Genomic DNA, 17,368 nt, shown 5'->3' on the forward strand with positions numbered 1-17,368 from the left:
ACTAATATTACAATTCAAAGAGGTCACAAGTCACAGGTACCAGTCCCTCAGCAAGGATGGCTGATGTGCCCTGCGCGACCACACAGTTCGCTCACTCCAAAGACTGGCCCCGGATGTGACTCATACTATATACGGAGAGAGCCTTCCTCTCAGATTTTAACTGTGGACAATAGGCAAATCTGACCTGAGATTCCAGGTCTCTACACTACATAGTTACCTTGAAGCTGCAGTGGCTGCCCAGCAGTTAGCTGACGCAGTTGGCTCTGGGACAGTGTGAATGTGTTTCCTTGGAATTGCAGGGTGACTGGGGTTTTGGGCTGTGCTATTCTACCTTGAGCTGCACCAGAAGTAGCCAGCTGAGCAATTTTTACCACTTCACCGCCTGCAAAAAAAACCCAAAAAACTAAATTAATTAAAGAAAACACAAGTTCGTAGCCATTTTCATTGATGGTGATCGTTTTCGGTAGAACTATTTTTAAATATAGTTGTGGCAATCACGTGCATGCAAATTTACCTAAGCAAAGGCAAATATAATCTTATTAGATTTCTATAATTAGCTCTTTTATAAGAGAAATAAAAGGACAGAAATGTAAAAATTCACATAGTCTGTGCACAGCTAAAGAACGATGCTTTACCAGAACAAATTGACATTGTTGAAATAGTCTGAAGAACGCTTCATGTGAATTTATAAAAAAAAAAAACATATGAAACTTTTTTATAACTTCATACCTTCAGTAGTAGCAGAGATCCTGCCTTTATCTCCTGTTTCCCTTCTGGGAAGCTGTACTCAACTCAAGACAGGTCAGACTCCTAATAATCCATACCCTCGCCCAGCATGCATCTGTGATGTAACCAGGGCTGGTCTTACATTAAAAGGTGCCCTGTGCGGTGACCCCCCATATGGTGTACTGTCATGCTGTGTACAAAGATCGATACCAGAGTGTCTAATTCTAAGTGCCATACAGTATGGTGCCCAAAAGATAAGGAATTGGGATGTCGAAACGAACCAAATCACACAAACGTGCAGATAAATGACATCAGAACCATTGAAATCCACATCCACATGACTTTTCATACCTTGATTTGTAGAAGCTGTGGTTATTGGGGATCGTCCTCGTGCGTGGCTCTGCTGAGTTACTGTAGCTGTGGTTGTGGTAACTAGTCGAGATGCTGGAGTATTGGAGAAAGCCACAGTTCTCCCTTCTGGCTTCTGACCATACAGAACTGGCTGAAACAACCTGTATGGTTGGGGATGCAACATTTATAGGATACTAATTTCAGGAAACAATGCTTGTTTAAAAAAAGATTTATCTCTAGCTAAATATAGAATTTCAGTATGGTTCAGACAAATATACTAGTAAGTAATGTAGATGGTTACAATAGATATTAGGTCAAGTTCTTCACAAAGGGTAAAGCAACTGACTATATATATATTGATTGTGTGTGAATCCATAGAAATTGCCATTAAAAAGTGTGTTCACACACTGTGGTCAAATGGCGTTTTTGCAGCGTTTTCTTAAAAACCGCAGTTTTTCCGCTATTTTTTTGTGACTACTCGCAGCAGAAAAACCCAAGCGGACTGTGACACGTGAATCAAATATTCAAAACAATATCCTCCATTTATCCAATTAGTGATGCTGGGAGAGCATGGTGTGTTGTTGTTTGGCATAGCAAGCAGGGTAGCCCGCTCTATGAATTATCAAGGCGTCACAAATAGGCTTCTACCTGGCTATACACGTTGTGCCTCGTGACGTACACACTATCCCTCCATGTTTCACTCACTTGCACCCCATTATCCATTTATTTCTATTGAGGCACTTCATTTATTACTGCCCCCTATATTTCACTTATAGTATTACACTTGCACACACACTATTCATTTATTATTTCTTACTACACATCCCATGCACCACACACCACTCCCCTCAAGACTAGTGGGAGTGGCTATTATTATTTAAAGCACCTGCTCGCCCTTTCATCAGCATTTCTGGCCTGGCTGTGTCCATTTGTAAGTATGGCCTTTTTCGGTGTTTTTGTATATGTCCCTGTGTTTTTATCGGTTCTGTTTGTGCATCAGGAACGTTCTGTTCCAGTTTAGGAGTTAGGGACTCGCAAGTCTGGGGATCCTTGTCGTGGATTGCGAGCTTGCGTCCTTTTGGCCAAAATGATTACCAATACCCCAGGTATTTTTCATTATTATATATATTCGCTTCTCTTGGACACAGCCGGGTCTTTGATGCTGGGAGAGCATGGTGTGTTGTTTTTTGGCATAGCAAGCAGGGTAGCCCGCTCTATGAATTATCAAGGCGTCACAAATAGGCTTCTACCTGGCTATACACGTTGTGCCTCATGACGTACACACTATCCCTCCATGTTTCACTCACTTGCACCCCAATATCCATTTATTTCTATTGAGGCACTTCATTTATTACTGCCCCCTATATTTCACTTATAGTATTACACTTGCACACACACTATTCATTTATTATTTCTTACTACACATCCCATGCACCACACACCACTCCCCTCAAGACTAGTGGGAGTGGCTATTATTATTTAAAGCACCTGCTCGCCCTTTCATCAGCATTTCTGGCCTGGCTGTGTCCATTTGTAAGTATGGCCTTTTTCGGTGTTTTTGTATATGTCCCTGTGTTTTTATCGGTTCTGTTTGTGCATCAGGAACGTTCTGTTCCAGTTTAGGAGTTAGGGACTCGCAAGTCTGGGGATCCTTGTCGTGGATTGCGAGCTTGCGTCCTTTTGGCCAAAATGATTACCAATACCCCAGGTATTTTTCATTATTATGTATATCCGCTTCTCTTGGACACAGCCAGGTCTTTGATGCTGGGAGAGCATGGTGTGTTGTTGTTTGGCATAGCAAGCAGGGTAGCCCGCTCTATGAACTATCAAGGCGTCACAAATAGGCTTCTACCTGGCTATACACGTTGTGCCTCATGACGTACACACTATCCCTCCATGTTTCACACACTTGCACCCCATTATCCATTTATTTCTATTGAGGCACTTCACTCATTACTGCCCCCTATATTTCACTTATAGTATTACACTTGCACACACACTATTCATTTATTATTTCTTACTACACATCCCATGCACCACATACCACTCCCCTCAAGACCAGTGGGAGTGGCTATTATTATTTAAAGCACCTGCTCACTTCATCAGCGTTTCTGACCTGGCTGTGTCCATTTGTAAGTATGGACTTTTTCGGTGGTCCAATTAGTGATGCGTAGCTTTATAGTGTCAGTACAGTTATACATTCCCACCCGAACTAACATTGGGCACGAAGAGACGCTTCTGTGTGCTGGATGGTACTGTTGCCGTGGCAACCTTATGATGCCCGGAGAGTATTGTGCACAGGTCCAATTCTGATTAATTGGACCAATGCACAATACTCTCCAGGCGTCTTACGGTTGCCATGGCAACAGCATTGTCCAGTGAGAAGGACGGGCACTTGTGTAATATGGTGTTTACCTTTAAATATTTACGGTCCCAAAAACACAATAGGATCATGCTTCAACCTGAACAGGAAGAATGAGGACTTGCCAATATACCTGTTTGGTTTAATTTTCACTGGGTTGGGTTGAGGCGAAGTGTCAGGAGAGTTGTATATTTCCTCCATCAATCTTTTAGTCACCTTTAGGACAGGCAATAGCTGGGCCTCATAATGGGTCATCTTATTTTCCAACCCCAGCAGATCAAAGAGAGAGAGATCGGGCTCCTGTTTAATGAAAACATAAAATCAGTCACTTTCTTCGAAAACAGAGGAAACTTGTATATAATGGCACGGGGATGTGGGAATGAAAACATATAAAACAGCGTGTTTTTGTACATAGATCCACTTAAAATGTAAATGTCCACCCTTGAACAACATTTATTATTATTTTTTATCTAAAAGAGTTGAAAATGTGGTAATTCTTTAGGTAATATATTATTATAGTGGTCGGAGACCCATTTTTTTCTCATACAGAGATCCATATGCCCTGCACAGACGGAGTTAAATTGTATTATTTTTGCTGCTCTCAGGGAACATTAACTCTGTCTATGCTGGGAATTCAGAGCTCTGTTTCAGAAAAACGGTGAAGATATATTATAAAATTAATAAGAACAGAATGTTGGACCTCAAAATGGCATGACATTAGGTGAAATCAAGTGAAAAATCATCTTCTGTCATAAAAAAAAAACATCGGTGAAGTCTGTGACCGGACCGGACTGTGACTGAAACACATTCAAATCCAAGAGTTGCAGTCACATAATCCTAGTCCTTATTGTACAAGCGGACAAGACACTGACACATTGCAGTCCTAGCCGTTAGCACTATGGACCCCTTTGAACATGTTTTTTATACTGCATCAACTCTTTTCTTTTCCAGATCTTTCTTAGTCATCAGGTTGAAATGAAATAGTGTATTATTAAAAAGTATTAAAAAAAAAAAGTATCCTTAGACTGTAGAATGATGTACAATCCATTATCATGTTGATTTTATCAAAGTTTGTTATGCATAATATGACGCAATGTCAAATATTGCCTACATTTCTCCCCACGGAAATCAGAAATTTTCAAGGGAAAATAGGATGTTATGAAAGTGATTTATGTTCAATCTGTTTTCCAAAATATTTTATAAAGATAAGAAAGCATCTGAATCGAATGGGGAATTTAATTGATGTATCGAAATTAGTGCAAGGGAAAAGTGGAGCAGTTGCTTTAGACAACCAATCAAATCCTAGCGCTCATTTTTCAGAGGTCCCTTTGGAAAATGAAAGCAGCAACCTGATTGGTTGCTATAGGTAACGCCTCTAGTTTTCCTTTATTTATTCGATTAGCTTGTCTAAGGGTAAAATGCTTCTTACCTTCCAGGGATGATATTCTAATGCTTGTAACACAAGTGATGAAGTCTCATATTTCAGAGGCTCAAATGCATAGGCGGAATGTCCAGAACGCGGATCCACCAAATCTGGATGGTTACAGATCCTTTGTAACTGCATCAAGACGTGAAGAACACTAACAAAATGTCCTCCTTTCAGGGAATCCTGAGTTCTATACAAAAGAAGGACTTGTCATTGATCAGAAAGTACATTATAAGGAACACTTGTCATGTAGAACAATCTGTCATCTAAATTGTAATAGCTATACACAAGAAAATATACGGATCCCCACACAATATGAAAGTTCATATTTCCTAATTGGTAATAGGATTTTGAAATAATTTTTATGAAATTGAAAAAAAGAGCTAATAACGTTTACATGATGTCTAATTTATACCGGAGTATACAGGACCGTATTTCATTTTGAATTTCCACTACGCGCTATGTTCTGTCGTTGTGCGTATTGTAAAGTATTTTACCTATACAAGTCAATTCGGAATAAGCAGCCTTTTATTCTGACATTGATTTACAGTTCTTTTTTATCTGTAGTTGTGGCTGGGTAATAAAATGAAATTAGGGCAGAAAAAAAATGACAGAACACAGAAATGGTGCTAAAAATCAATGCAGATAAAAATACAAAAGGTAAATAAATATTCAAGTAATCTGTATTCTTTTCAGAATTCAGTACTTTATTACTTGTATAAATTAAGTCTAAATTAACCCCTTAATGACCATGCCATTTTGCGCGTTAATGACCAAGGATTATTTTTTGTTTTTTCACTGTGGCATTCTAAGAGTCGTAACTTTTTTTTTATTCCGCCGACATAGCCGTATAAGGGCTTGTTTTTTGCGGGACGAGTTGTATTTTTCAATTGCATCATTCTTGGATGCATATAATATATTGATTAACTTTTATTAACTTTAATTTAGGAAAGAATGGGAAAATAAACAGCTATTCCAGCAATGTTTTTCACGTTATAAATTTACGTTGTTCACTATGCGGCATAAATAACATGTTACCTTTATCCTATGGGTCAGCACGATTATGGGGATACCAAATATGTAGAGGTTTTATGTTTTCCTACGTTTGCATTTTTTATGGTTGGAATGGGAGAAAAAAAAGGAATTTTGCCATTGTTTTTAGCGTTTTTTTTGGACGCCGTTCAACCGGTTGTTTAATTAATGCGTTAACTTTATTATTAACTTTATTTGACACTTTTACTAAATAAAACTACTTTTTCAGGAAAAAAGTGGTTTTATTTTATTTTTACTGTAATCTTTTTTTTTTTTTTTTCCATAAACTTTATTTAACTGGTTTACTTATTTATTTTTGTCCCACTAAGGGACTTCACCATGCGATCTTCTGATCGCTTATATAGCCATCTGGCATGGGCTAATAGGCAGATGATGAAGGCAGACCTGGGGGCTTTTGTTAGGCTCCCGGCTGCCATGGAAACCCGACAGCTCCCCGGGATTTCTTTGCGGGGGTGCCGATGGGGTGACAGAGGGAGCTTCCTCCCTCTGTCAAACACATTAGATGCTGCTGTCGCTTTTGACAGCAGCATTTAATGGGTTAAACTGCCGGAATCGGAGCGTGCTTCGATTCCGGCAGTTGCCAGGCTGTGTATAAAAGCCATGGTTCTGCCACTGATCGCGTGGGTACACTGGCAGTACCCACCCGATCAGAGCGACAGATATATCCGATAATATGCGGGAACTAACACCTGCTTGCGACGGATATATCCGTCGCTCATCGTTAAGGGGTTAAAAGTAAATTCTCCAAAATGATGTATTAATAAAAAAGCAAATATGAATGGACACATGCGCCAGATATAGAAACTTGTAAAAACAAGCTGTTGTAAGTCATAATATAGTTGTATTCATTAGAATTAGAAATGATTAAGTATTATTACCGGTAAGTAATGATGGAGTGAAAACTACATGTACATTTAGTTTGGGGAAGAGTAATAAAATGTAAAAAGACAAAAAACTGCAGTACCCCGGCTGTAGAATGACATCTTCATATAAAGCTCTCTGGCGGTTGGATAGACGACACTTTAGAACATGGTCGTATTTTTTTGTTAGTTGCTTCTCAACATCTTTTTTTGATCTTCGTAATATAAAAGGTCGAACAGTCTAAAAAAAAAACACAATAAAAGGCATAATCAAACACAGATTTTAACTGTTATTGTAATAGCAACATATTTTGTTTAAATATACAGCTATAGAAGGAATTAAATGAATATATATTTTTTGCCTGCCCTTTTTTTTTAGATACTTATTAGGCTTGCTCCACAACCACGCCTTCTTCATACATGACCGTGCTGCTCCTCCTGCCCTGCGTTAGAGTGTATATTAGTACCTATATGATTTTCCAATCAGCGGATGACCGGCACACTAAAATATAACTCTATGAGTAGACCGTTATCACAATTCTGTGTTAAAACCAGCAGGAGAATAGCTTTGTGGCCAAACATTGAGATCTACTGGTTTTCATCCTGAGGTCTACCGGCAGATCATAATCTACTGTTTTCCACCATTGCTCTACAATAGAGTATCCAGTTCTTACTGCCTGAATTTGATGAAATACTTGTGTCGGCCTGCATGCCATTATAAGGACACAGAAAGAAAAGAGAATATGTCAACAGACATCTTTAAATTACCATTAGATGCCCTAATGATCTAAGCTAGGAGACATTTGGGTCATGTAAGGGAGTGCGAGCCGTACGTAAAACAATGCAACCCTGTTGACTGAGAGGGATAATGTGACAGCTGCCACAGCCCTTTTCTTGTAGTATTGTCATGGAGTCAAACATGCTTTACACACAACTGCCTTACAGCCTTCAAATTCTGAATTATTTACTGCCACTATGGTATTTGTACCTTTTAATAGCACCCGACTAGATTACTGTAACCAAGGCATCCGATAGATGCCCTAGTTTAAAGAGCTTTGAGTGTACCTATATTTTTAGTTTCGTTTTTTATCTAAATAGGACTTCTGTTAGAGGGCTCCGAAGCCCCTGCCTTTCTTCACAAAGCCATATAGTAAGTTTATACAGCTCTCATTAGACTCAATGATAACGGGACACTAGTTGTTGCTGTAGACAGCTATAATTTTATCATTTAACTCTATGGCCTTGTGATGGGAAGAAGGGGATTTATAACGTTATATCTATAAAGATATATTATGAAATTAATCAGCACAGAATTTTGGGTATATTTGGAAATAACTGTATGATAGATACACTTTAAATGACTTGAAAGGCTTAGTTCATTTTTTTGCAAAGCAACTAACCCTGTGCAACATGATGAAAAGCTTGTGGCAATTTTCCTGACTTTCTTCTCCACTAGTTTTTAGTGGGAAATCCAGGTACGGCTTAGATATTCCAGGGATTAAAAAATGCACCATGGTCCAGTGATCTCTCCAGGTATTTTGCAGAGGGGTGTCCCTTAGAAGAAGTCGGTTCTGGCTATGGAAAAAACACAAAGTATATTATAGAAAGAGTGAAAAATCAATCACTCAATAATACACTCTCTCTATCGTTATAGTTATTACTTGTACTCTAACCCTCAAAGGAGTTGTCCAGTTTAGAAAACACATTTTTATTTACCCTATTAAAGACATTGTCAGAGAATTGACAATTATCACTTATCCACAGGTTAGGTGATAATTGTGTTATTGCTGGGGGCTCCAACTCTGGGAGCCCCACTAATCACCAGATCCTACTCACTGCACCTCCCACGGTGAGGAGGAGCTTGAATGGAGTGGCAGTCTATCATGGGCCCGCCGCTCCATTCAATGTCTATGGAGCTGTTTCCGTCATTCCCAAAGATTTTGAATGGAGTGGCAGCATGCATGCTCGAGCGCCGCTCCATTCAATGTACTCCTCACTGCAGTCAAGCAGTAAGGAGGAACAGGGGGTTTGGGACCCTCATTCTCGAAATCGGTGGGGTGCCCATCAGTGAGGCCCCCAGTGATCAAACTATTTTCGTCTAGCCACATGATAATTGTCGATTCTGGGAATACCCTTTGAGGCTATTGACTGCGGCATCTAAGTGGTTAAACGGCCAGGATCGGAGTTATCACCGATCCTGGCAATTAGAGTAGGGTGTCAGCTGTAATATACAGCTGGCTCTCGCTGCGTATGGAGCGGGATAAGCCCTTGAGCCCGCTCCATACTTCCGCCCTTTCCGAGGCATTAAATAAAATATTTTTCTTTTCTTGAAAAAACACTAATTTCAACTTCTAGACAGTATTTGAATATCTAAAATTATCATTATCATAATTTTATTATGAATGTCATATATTCAAATACTGTAATATTAATTTTGTCCAAGAAACTTGGCATGTCAACCTTGGCAGATTGAAGATGGCATCCCAGTGCTTCTCATTCATGTTGCGGATCTGATGGACTTCATCTAGGATAAGGTATTTCCATCTCACTTTTGTGAATGCTTTAAGTCCCTTGAACAACTGCTTGTAAGAGGTGATGCAGACATGAAAGTTGTTGGGCTCATTCCATCTCTATAAAACACAAATTTAGAGGTATGAAGTAAGCTAGTTAGGTGGCTAGGAGTTATAAACACAAACTTATGGATAGTCATACGTCCATTAACTGAAGGCGTGAGCAATCTTGACCAATCAGCAGTGCAGAGAGAAATCTATATGACATAGGGAAAGGGAGGAAAGCCCCACATCAACTAATTCTCATACGCAAGATGCATTATCTCACCTCCACTAGCTTAGCTTAGTGACAGCATCACACGGATATTAGTACCAATATTAAAACACATAGAAGAAGATTTATCAAAACTAGTGCAGAGGAAAAGTGGAGCAGTTGACAACAGCAGCCAATCAGATTGAATATTGAAGATAAAAGAAGCAATCTGATTGGTTGCTATGGGCAATTACTCCACTTTTCCTGTGCAGCAGTTTGATAAATCTCCCCTATTAAGCACACAGATGTGTCCTGCGACAGATCCTTCCACGAAGATATCTACTGGGGACCATAGCATCTCCCTTCATGTAAAAAAAAGTGAAGTACAGTAAATTGTGTCTCCCTTCAAATCAGTAAATGAAGAAAAATGAGTTCTCAAATAAGCATGTGTAACACACATTATATGCCTATATGCAATATGTAGAACTTCAATTCCAGTCCACGTTTTCTGTGTGGTTCATTGGGTATGTTGTCCTGTAGTCATTATATTTGATTTATTTTATTTTTGATGATGATTCTTATTATTAGCATTATTCTCTCTGCATGTACATATCCTAAGTTGTTATTATATAGATTACTTTTGTGTTATTTTGTGTTACTTATTGCTTGCAGTTTTGATATCCCATACAAAAGAAATCCATTAACGGAGTCCAGTAAAGGTTTTAGTATACACTGAAAATAGGTATAAATCGCAGGTAATCTAAGGGGACTATCTCAATATCTAAAGCTGCTAAAGAAGCAGCCAAAACGGCCCAGAAATGCTTTTGGACACATTTGATTTTGGATACATTTGGGGACAATTTCCCAACAAATATTTCAGATGTTTTTCTCATCCACTTCTTACACAGAAACACCACTGATATCAGTTAAAAAAAAAAAAAAATGTATATATTACTGCTGTTTGAAAGAAAGAAAAAAAAAACTGCTACCTAGAAGTGCTACCAGTCTGTTTCCACCCTTTAATTCCATTATCGATCTACATTGGATGTTATTTACATACCACTAACACATAGGGATGTCTCTGTCTACCAGAATTTGGACTTCGATACTTTGTGTAGTATTGTGATTTCTATACCAAAACTATACTTTGCCAACAGTAATAAAAAAATAAAATAAAAAAAATTTCTTCCATTTTCTAATGTGAGGCCTGAGGTGTGATGAATTTTGAATGTGCCTCACAATAGTAATTAACCCCATCATGTTCCTCAGTCATAATGGGTTAATGCGTGAGGTACATGATGGGGTTAATTACTATTAATGTGAGGCACATGTAGGTTAAATTCATCACACCTCGTGCCCCACAATAAGGGCTTGTTCACATCACCGTTCATTTCCGTTCCGGGGTTCCGTCGGGTGAACCCTGCAACGGAAAGTGAAACTGACAGCACAGCTACCAGCCGGAATGGTGACGAACGGAAAGCATTAGCGATGTTTCCGTCACCATTGAGATAAATGGTGACTGAAACGGAAGCTGTGCTGTCAGTTTCACTTTCCGTTGCGGGGTTCACCCAACGGAACCCTCCGACGGAACCCCGGAAAGGAAATGAACGGTAATGTGAACAGGCCCTAAGTGAAAGAATGCCATTTTTATTTTATTTTTTTACAGCGTACACATCATAAATGATGCAAAAAAAAATAGTTGTGCAGGTTATTACGGCCGCACCAATACTGAATGTGTGTATGTTTTACGTATTGAGACTTATTTTAATGTTTATTGTAAAAAAGGTGTATGTGTATTTTTTTTAATTTAATATTGTTTTATGTTTTTACTTTATTTTTAAACTTATATATATATATATATATATATATATATATATATATATATATATGCCAGTACATTAGCCTGTGTACTGATAGTACACAGGCAGTTGTTAGGACATACATAAGTATGCCCCAACAGGAAATATAGTAAGACAGCCCTGGGGTCCTTCAATGCACCCTGGGCTGTCTGCCCATATATGGTATGTCCCTCAATCGCGTCACGGGGATTCCTGTTATGCGATCCAAGGGGCATCCCCCCTTCTCGTTTTCCCCTGAATGCTGCAGTCAGCTTTGATCGCAGCATTCAGGGGAATAGCGGCGGAGATGAGAGGTTTCTCTGATCTCCGCCGTTATACAGCGGGACTGTGGCTGTGTAATACAGCCAATGCCCCGCTCCTGACAACAAGTGCACACGGTCAGCATGAGGTGATGCGGCCGGCGCTGTACTAATGAGCGGCGGCGCAGGCACTGAAGACAGAACGTGGGGGGGTGTTTTGTAGTGCGCCCGCCATGTTCTGTCTTCAGTGCCGCCGCTCATTAGTACAGCGCTGGCCGCATCATCCTGACGGCGCGCACTTGTCAGGACGTGGCAATGACTGTATTACACAGCCACAGCCCCGCTCTCATACATTCATGTGCTACTATACTTAGCTGTGCGGCCGCACAGCTAAGTATCGAAATACATGAATGTATGGTATCGAACCGTTTGGGGATGCAGAGTATCGAAACAGTATCGTTGTTTCGATGCATCGTGCATCACTACTAACACTAGTGGCACAACAAGCCTCAGAACACCCTATCTAAGATAAGACGCAGGCACCAAGTCAAAGACCGGCCAGTGCCACTGACCTTCGTGCTACTGCATGAGTAAGTGCAGCAATACTCCAGACTGGGCCAGTGAGTACTATTGCTATCGTCTTTGGACGACAGTGTACCCACATACTACAAGCACTCCGAAAAGGGTGAGTACAAATCAGCGTTTGTTACCAGTACTGCACATATGTATTGGAATATTATCCTCTGTGGAACATTACCAATGGTATATTCCCACATATGATAAATATCAAACCAGTATTACCATTTACATGGATGTGTAGCACAGTTCACAACCTTCCCACGAGCGCCCAGTGGTTGGCATACAAACAATATATATTATTTCCTGAGCGTGGACTTACTATTTAGTATTGATACATAAATATTCCCCCCTTTTTCATATAAGACATGTTAAGAGCCAGTTTCTTGATACAAAATCTACAATGAGTTAAGAAATAGGAACATCTGTAAAATCACATGGGAGTCACCAACACGGTCCGCTCGCTGCTTTACCTGTCTCTTTTTCCTTAACTCTTGTTGTTTTCCAAAGTATAAAAGAAGTTTTAAACCTGGACACCATCTTTTAAATTCCAGCTCCCACTTCAGAATTTTACAGCTTCTCACCACAATCAGATGTGGACCCCAGTTACCTGAAAATATTATAAAATATAGACAACACAGTAGTAGTGGTGGACAACACAAAATAAATCACTGTAACATAAAATACACTATGCTACTGTATCAGACAATGAAGTAAAAGCATTATTTAGTAGGGGACCTAACATTATGGATATTTATTTCAAAGTTTAGAATTATATAGTTATGCCTAAAAAATTCAAAACGTTGAAATAAATATCCATAATAAAATTAGTATTTCCAATTTCCATTCCTTACCTTCATTACTGGCTAGGTGCGCCATGAGAGCAATCACCTGAATATTCTTCCCTAGTCCTGACTCGTCGGCCAGAATGCCACTGAGATTCTTCTTGTACTGCTTCTCCATCCAGTCCAGCCCCACCTGTTGGTATTCCCGCAGAGTACCGTGAAGCAGATGAGAAGGTCGTGGCTTCACCTGCAAAGTAAACATTGCTGAGTCCCTATATAACATAACAGAAGGGCAGATAATAGATTTCATCTGTGATACCAGCTTTATGTTATAGTTATTGGATCTTCTTCAAAGCACAACAATTTCTGCATGATAAAGTCATTATCATAGAGTTGATTTTCACCGCTAGGATTCTCGGATCACGTCTGCATGAAGTTGGCCCTAGTGTTTGTGACATTAATGTGGATGATCACAATCTGTGTACGAAGATGACCTCATATAATCAATAGATTAATAATATTGAATAGTTTTGGGTGTTTGCAACTGGTTAATGTCATCAGAGTAGTGTAGTAGAAAGGAAGTACTCTACAAAAAATATTGGATCCCTACTGTGGGGGGGTTTCAACTTCCAGACATTATAACAGCTATTTAACACAGTCTTTAAAGGGAACCTGTCAGGTTAAAAATGTAGTCCGATCTGCAGGCAGCATGTTATAGAACAGGAGATGAGCAGATTGAGATGCAGTTTTGTGGGGAAAAATTTAGTATAACTTTTAACGTACACCACTAAACCCTTGCTTATTCTGGGCTTAGGTCCAGTAGGAGGTCTCACTAAAGATTAAAAGTTATACTGAATCTTTTTCCACAAAACTATAGATCAATCTGCTCATCTCCTCCTGCTCTATATCATGCTGCCCACGTCTAGGACACCATGTTCTACTTGACAGGATCACTTTAATAAGGAAAAATACCAAAGATGACAGATGGCTAACTTTTTTCAGATATCACTACAAACTTTTACATGCACACTCATAGATCTACATATGCAGAAGAGAGGGAAAATACACCCTTTTTTTATGTCTGATCAGCCTTTGATCACCTGACTGTACCATAAACTTCACACTATTACCAACTGCTGGACAAAAAAAATCCAGCCTAACAGATTGTGACCAGTTGTTTGAAAGAACACGACAAATAAATGGATGAGAAGTCGAAAAAACTGTCAAAATAAGCTATTTGACTATTACCAGCTTTGGTGCAGCTTGAAGATGAAAACACACAGGATAATACAAGCCGTGCAGTCATTTTATAGCTGCATTTTAGAAACATATTGAATAATGATCCAATTGTCTTCACAATTGCAGTGCTTTGTCAGAAAACGTTCTGCACTACACGGACAACTGCACGTATCAATAAAGTTATCCGAGAGTTCTCGGGTTAGTGGTGAACATCTGTCATTCACTAATAAGAAATCCCTATGAACTGTTTTATGTAACACGCCAGATTCCGATCTAAAAATCAATATAGGAATGATAAATGTGTCCTTTTTGTCTTAGGCCAAAGTCACACACAGAGTTTTGATGCGTTCATTTTTATTTAGCCAAAGCCAGAGGTGAATTCAAAAAGAAGAGAAAGGCATAAAAAAAAGCACTGATGAATCTCCTTTTTTTGTGTCCACTCCTGTGGTTGGCTGACAAAACAGAAGCAAAAACGGCATTAAAAGTCTGTGTGTTGTTGGCCTTGCAACATATTATAGCAACAAGTGCATTTTGCCAACACATATGCAGTAACAAGCCTATTTAGGGATGTAGTAGAAAGATAAGCCCTGAATGCTTACTGCACATGCAATCCGTGAGCTTCCGCTGGGGAGAAGTAGCTCTGCTGCCCGGGCCACATCTCCAATATCTCTGGTGTGCTTCCTAGAGCTCAAATGTGCAGGACTTGCCCGGTCAGCCATTCTAAACTGGTCGGTATCGAGTAAAGAGTCAATGAGGATGGTATGTTTCTGCGGGACATCTGAATCTCCACTTAACTCTTTCATATCTGCAAAAGTAAATATTGAAAAAAGTTAATAAAGTGTGAAAAGTAAGTTGTTTCACTTGGCCACCACAGAAACTAAGACATACTATTCCACTCCGGCAATCTTTCTATCCTAAACTTGAGCGCAAGTCATAAATAGCTGTGGATGAGTTTTAATATTTGGAAACAGTAAAGCTGCAGAACAGTCTAACTTCTATTGGAGAGTTATGCAAAAATAATAGATTTATATACATGCCTTGAGTATTTTGTCTCCCTTCTTCGGACTGGGTATAAATATTGGACCAGTGGAAATTTTCATCATACTCCTTTACCAAATCATCTAGAGGCAGATCAGCTATAAGTAACAACAAAGGTAAAAAAGGCTCTTAGCATAGTAAATAATACACAGCTGTTCTAATAGTCATGAGAAAGGCCACACCTATATATGACTAAGAAAGTCACACCTACGTCCCAATATTTTCTTTAATTGTGTTTCGAAAGATTTCTCTACGTACTTTTGCTTTGAATTTGGCACAGTGGATTTGTGATTTGGTATTCGTGATTTTGTTTTGTCGTCAATGATCTCAAACTGTTTCGGGATCATCGTTTTGTATTTTTATTGTTTATCGAAAAAACTTTGACATTTCAATAAAAATGTATTGTTTAAAAAAAAAAAAAAGAAAATCATACCTACCTAAAGACAGTAAAATGGTAACACTGATTTTGTTTGTGTCGTATAATATGACATTTGATAGTCCAGCATACTTTCCTTTTAGCACTAAAATAAATTAACACATTTATGTGATCCCATTGGTATTCATTCACCTCCTTAAAGTTGTACTCACCTGCCCAAACTGACATTGGGCGTGGAGAGACTCTAATGCACATTGGGCAGTACAGTTGCCGTGACAACTGTACGACGCCTAGATAGTATAGATCATGGGCCCTATTAATTAGAATTGGACCCCTGCACGACACTCTTGGGGTGTTGTATGGTTTCCATGTAATTTGCAAGTTATTAGTAGTAATCCTAGAGTATCCCTGGTACAATGGATCAACAGGGTGACTAATTGGTATGAAAGTAATCTGCACCGAAAAAAGTAGTCATATGGTGGGGGAGATTTATCAAAACTACTGCAAATTAAAAGAGTTAAAAAAAGCCAATCCGGTTAATGCTTTAATTTTCTAAACTGCCTCTGAAAAATGATGCTGGAATTATGTTTGGTTGCTATGGGCAATTCCTCCCTTAAGGCCCTTTTACACGGGCCAATGATCGAGCAAACGAGTGTTTATATAAACGCTCGTTCCCCAGCATTACCCTGTGTAAACAGGGCAGCAATCAGCAGATGAACGAGCAAATGCTCGTTCATCGGCGGATCGTATCGCTTATGCAGCAGAAAATATTATCGCTGTCGGCAGCAAATCTCCTTGTGTAAACAGGGAGACGTGCTGCTGACATGATGGAAATGCATGCGTAGTAACGATTGCTCGTCCCCATACATTACTGACCATAGCTCCCTGTGAAGGGAACAAATGAGCGCCGATCAACGAGCTGTCTCGTTTATCAGCGCTCGTTTTTATGGCCTATTTTGGCCGGTGTAAAAGGACCCTCAGACTAGATTTCCTAAATCTCCTCGATTATGTTTGAGCTGATGTGATAAGAGACTTGAGATACATTCTTGAAATATATAACAATGACAAAGTGATCCAGTATACATTACCACTATAAAGAGAGGAATCCTATTACCTTCCCGTAGTAATTCAGAGAGTTCAGCCTGGTGGTCAACATTCCCTTCTTTGGTTTCCTGCTCTGCGATTGTCTCCTCCTCATCTTCACCTTATTATTACAGAAATAGGTTAAAAAAACGGGAACTTTTATTTTGTCATTATCACATGCTCCTTGTGCTAAAATATTTCAATATTATATTAAAATTATTAATCAGTAAAAATCCTTCACTGAATAAATTTGAACAAACCTTCTCCATCACTCCAAGAGGTACTTGCTTTTCGTTTTCTCCAAGTTGGTGAAATCTGTCAGTAAATATCATCAATTGTCATATTCCATTTCAGCTTACTTACTTGTGCTACATTGTCTGTGGGCTTCTATTTAGTGTTATGTGTACATGCATACTTCACACCTATGTATATTATCCATCCAATTTACATTACAGCTCATGAAACATTTTAATCATACTTTGTATATTGTTTTATGTTGGCAACATTTTTGGACTTTGTGGTAGGTGCATGATATGTGACCTGAAAAAGGCCGACTTGGCTAAAGCGTTGCTGAACATTTATTTTTTATAGATTAGTGCCTTGGATTCATGTGGCAAATCTTTGTGAGACTA

At 39.1% G+C, this 17,368-nt stretch overlaps 1 protein-coding gene across 7 annotated transcripts in view; it reads right to left on the bottom strand.

Annotated features, from left to right (window-relative positions):
- The window catches only part of EP400 (E1A binding protein p400), a 157,402-nt gene that overhangs the window by 72,778 nt on the left and 67,256 nt on the right, over window positions 1-17,368 (bottom strand). For all 7 annotated transcript variants that reach the window (XM_075832945.1, XM_075832935.1, XM_075832928.1 and 4 more), the window contains 13 exons: window positions 16,997-17,051; window positions 16,768-16,857; window positions 15,277-15,375; window positions 14,839-15,044; window positions 13,070-13,247; window positions 12,689-12,825; window positions 9,239-9,408; window positions 8,179-8,353; window positions 6,883-7,019; window positions 4,869-5,055; window positions 3,573-3,739; window positions 1,078-1,238; window positions 218-382 (listed from right to left, as the gene is read on the bottom strand). In XM_075832945.1, coding sequence (XP_075689060.1) covers window positions 218-382; window positions 1,078-1,238; window positions 3,573-3,739; window positions 4,869-5,055; window positions 6,883-7,019; window positions 8,179-8,353; window positions 9,239-9,408; window positions 12,689-12,825; window positions 13,070-13,247; window positions 14,839-15,044; window positions 15,277-15,375; window positions 16,768-16,857; window positions 16,997-17,051 — 1,927 coding nt within the window. The remainder of the gene's footprint in view (window positions 1-217; window positions 383-1,077; window positions 1,239-3,572; window positions 3,740-4,868; window positions 5,056-6,882; window positions 7,020-8,178; window positions 8,354-9,238; window positions 9,409-12,688; window positions 12,826-13,069; window positions 13,248-14,838; window positions 15,045-15,276; window positions 15,376-16,767; window positions 16,858-16,996; window positions 17,052-17,368) is intronic.

This window comes from Rhinoderma darwinii, chromosome 1 (genome assembly GCF_050947455.1).
Source record: "Rhinoderma darwinii isolate aRhiDar2 chromosome 1, aRhiDar2.hap1, whole genome shotgun sequence".
Taxonomy (NCBI): Eukaryota; Metazoa; Chordata; class Amphibia; order Anura; family Rhinodermatidae; genus Rhinoderma; species Rhinoderma darwinii.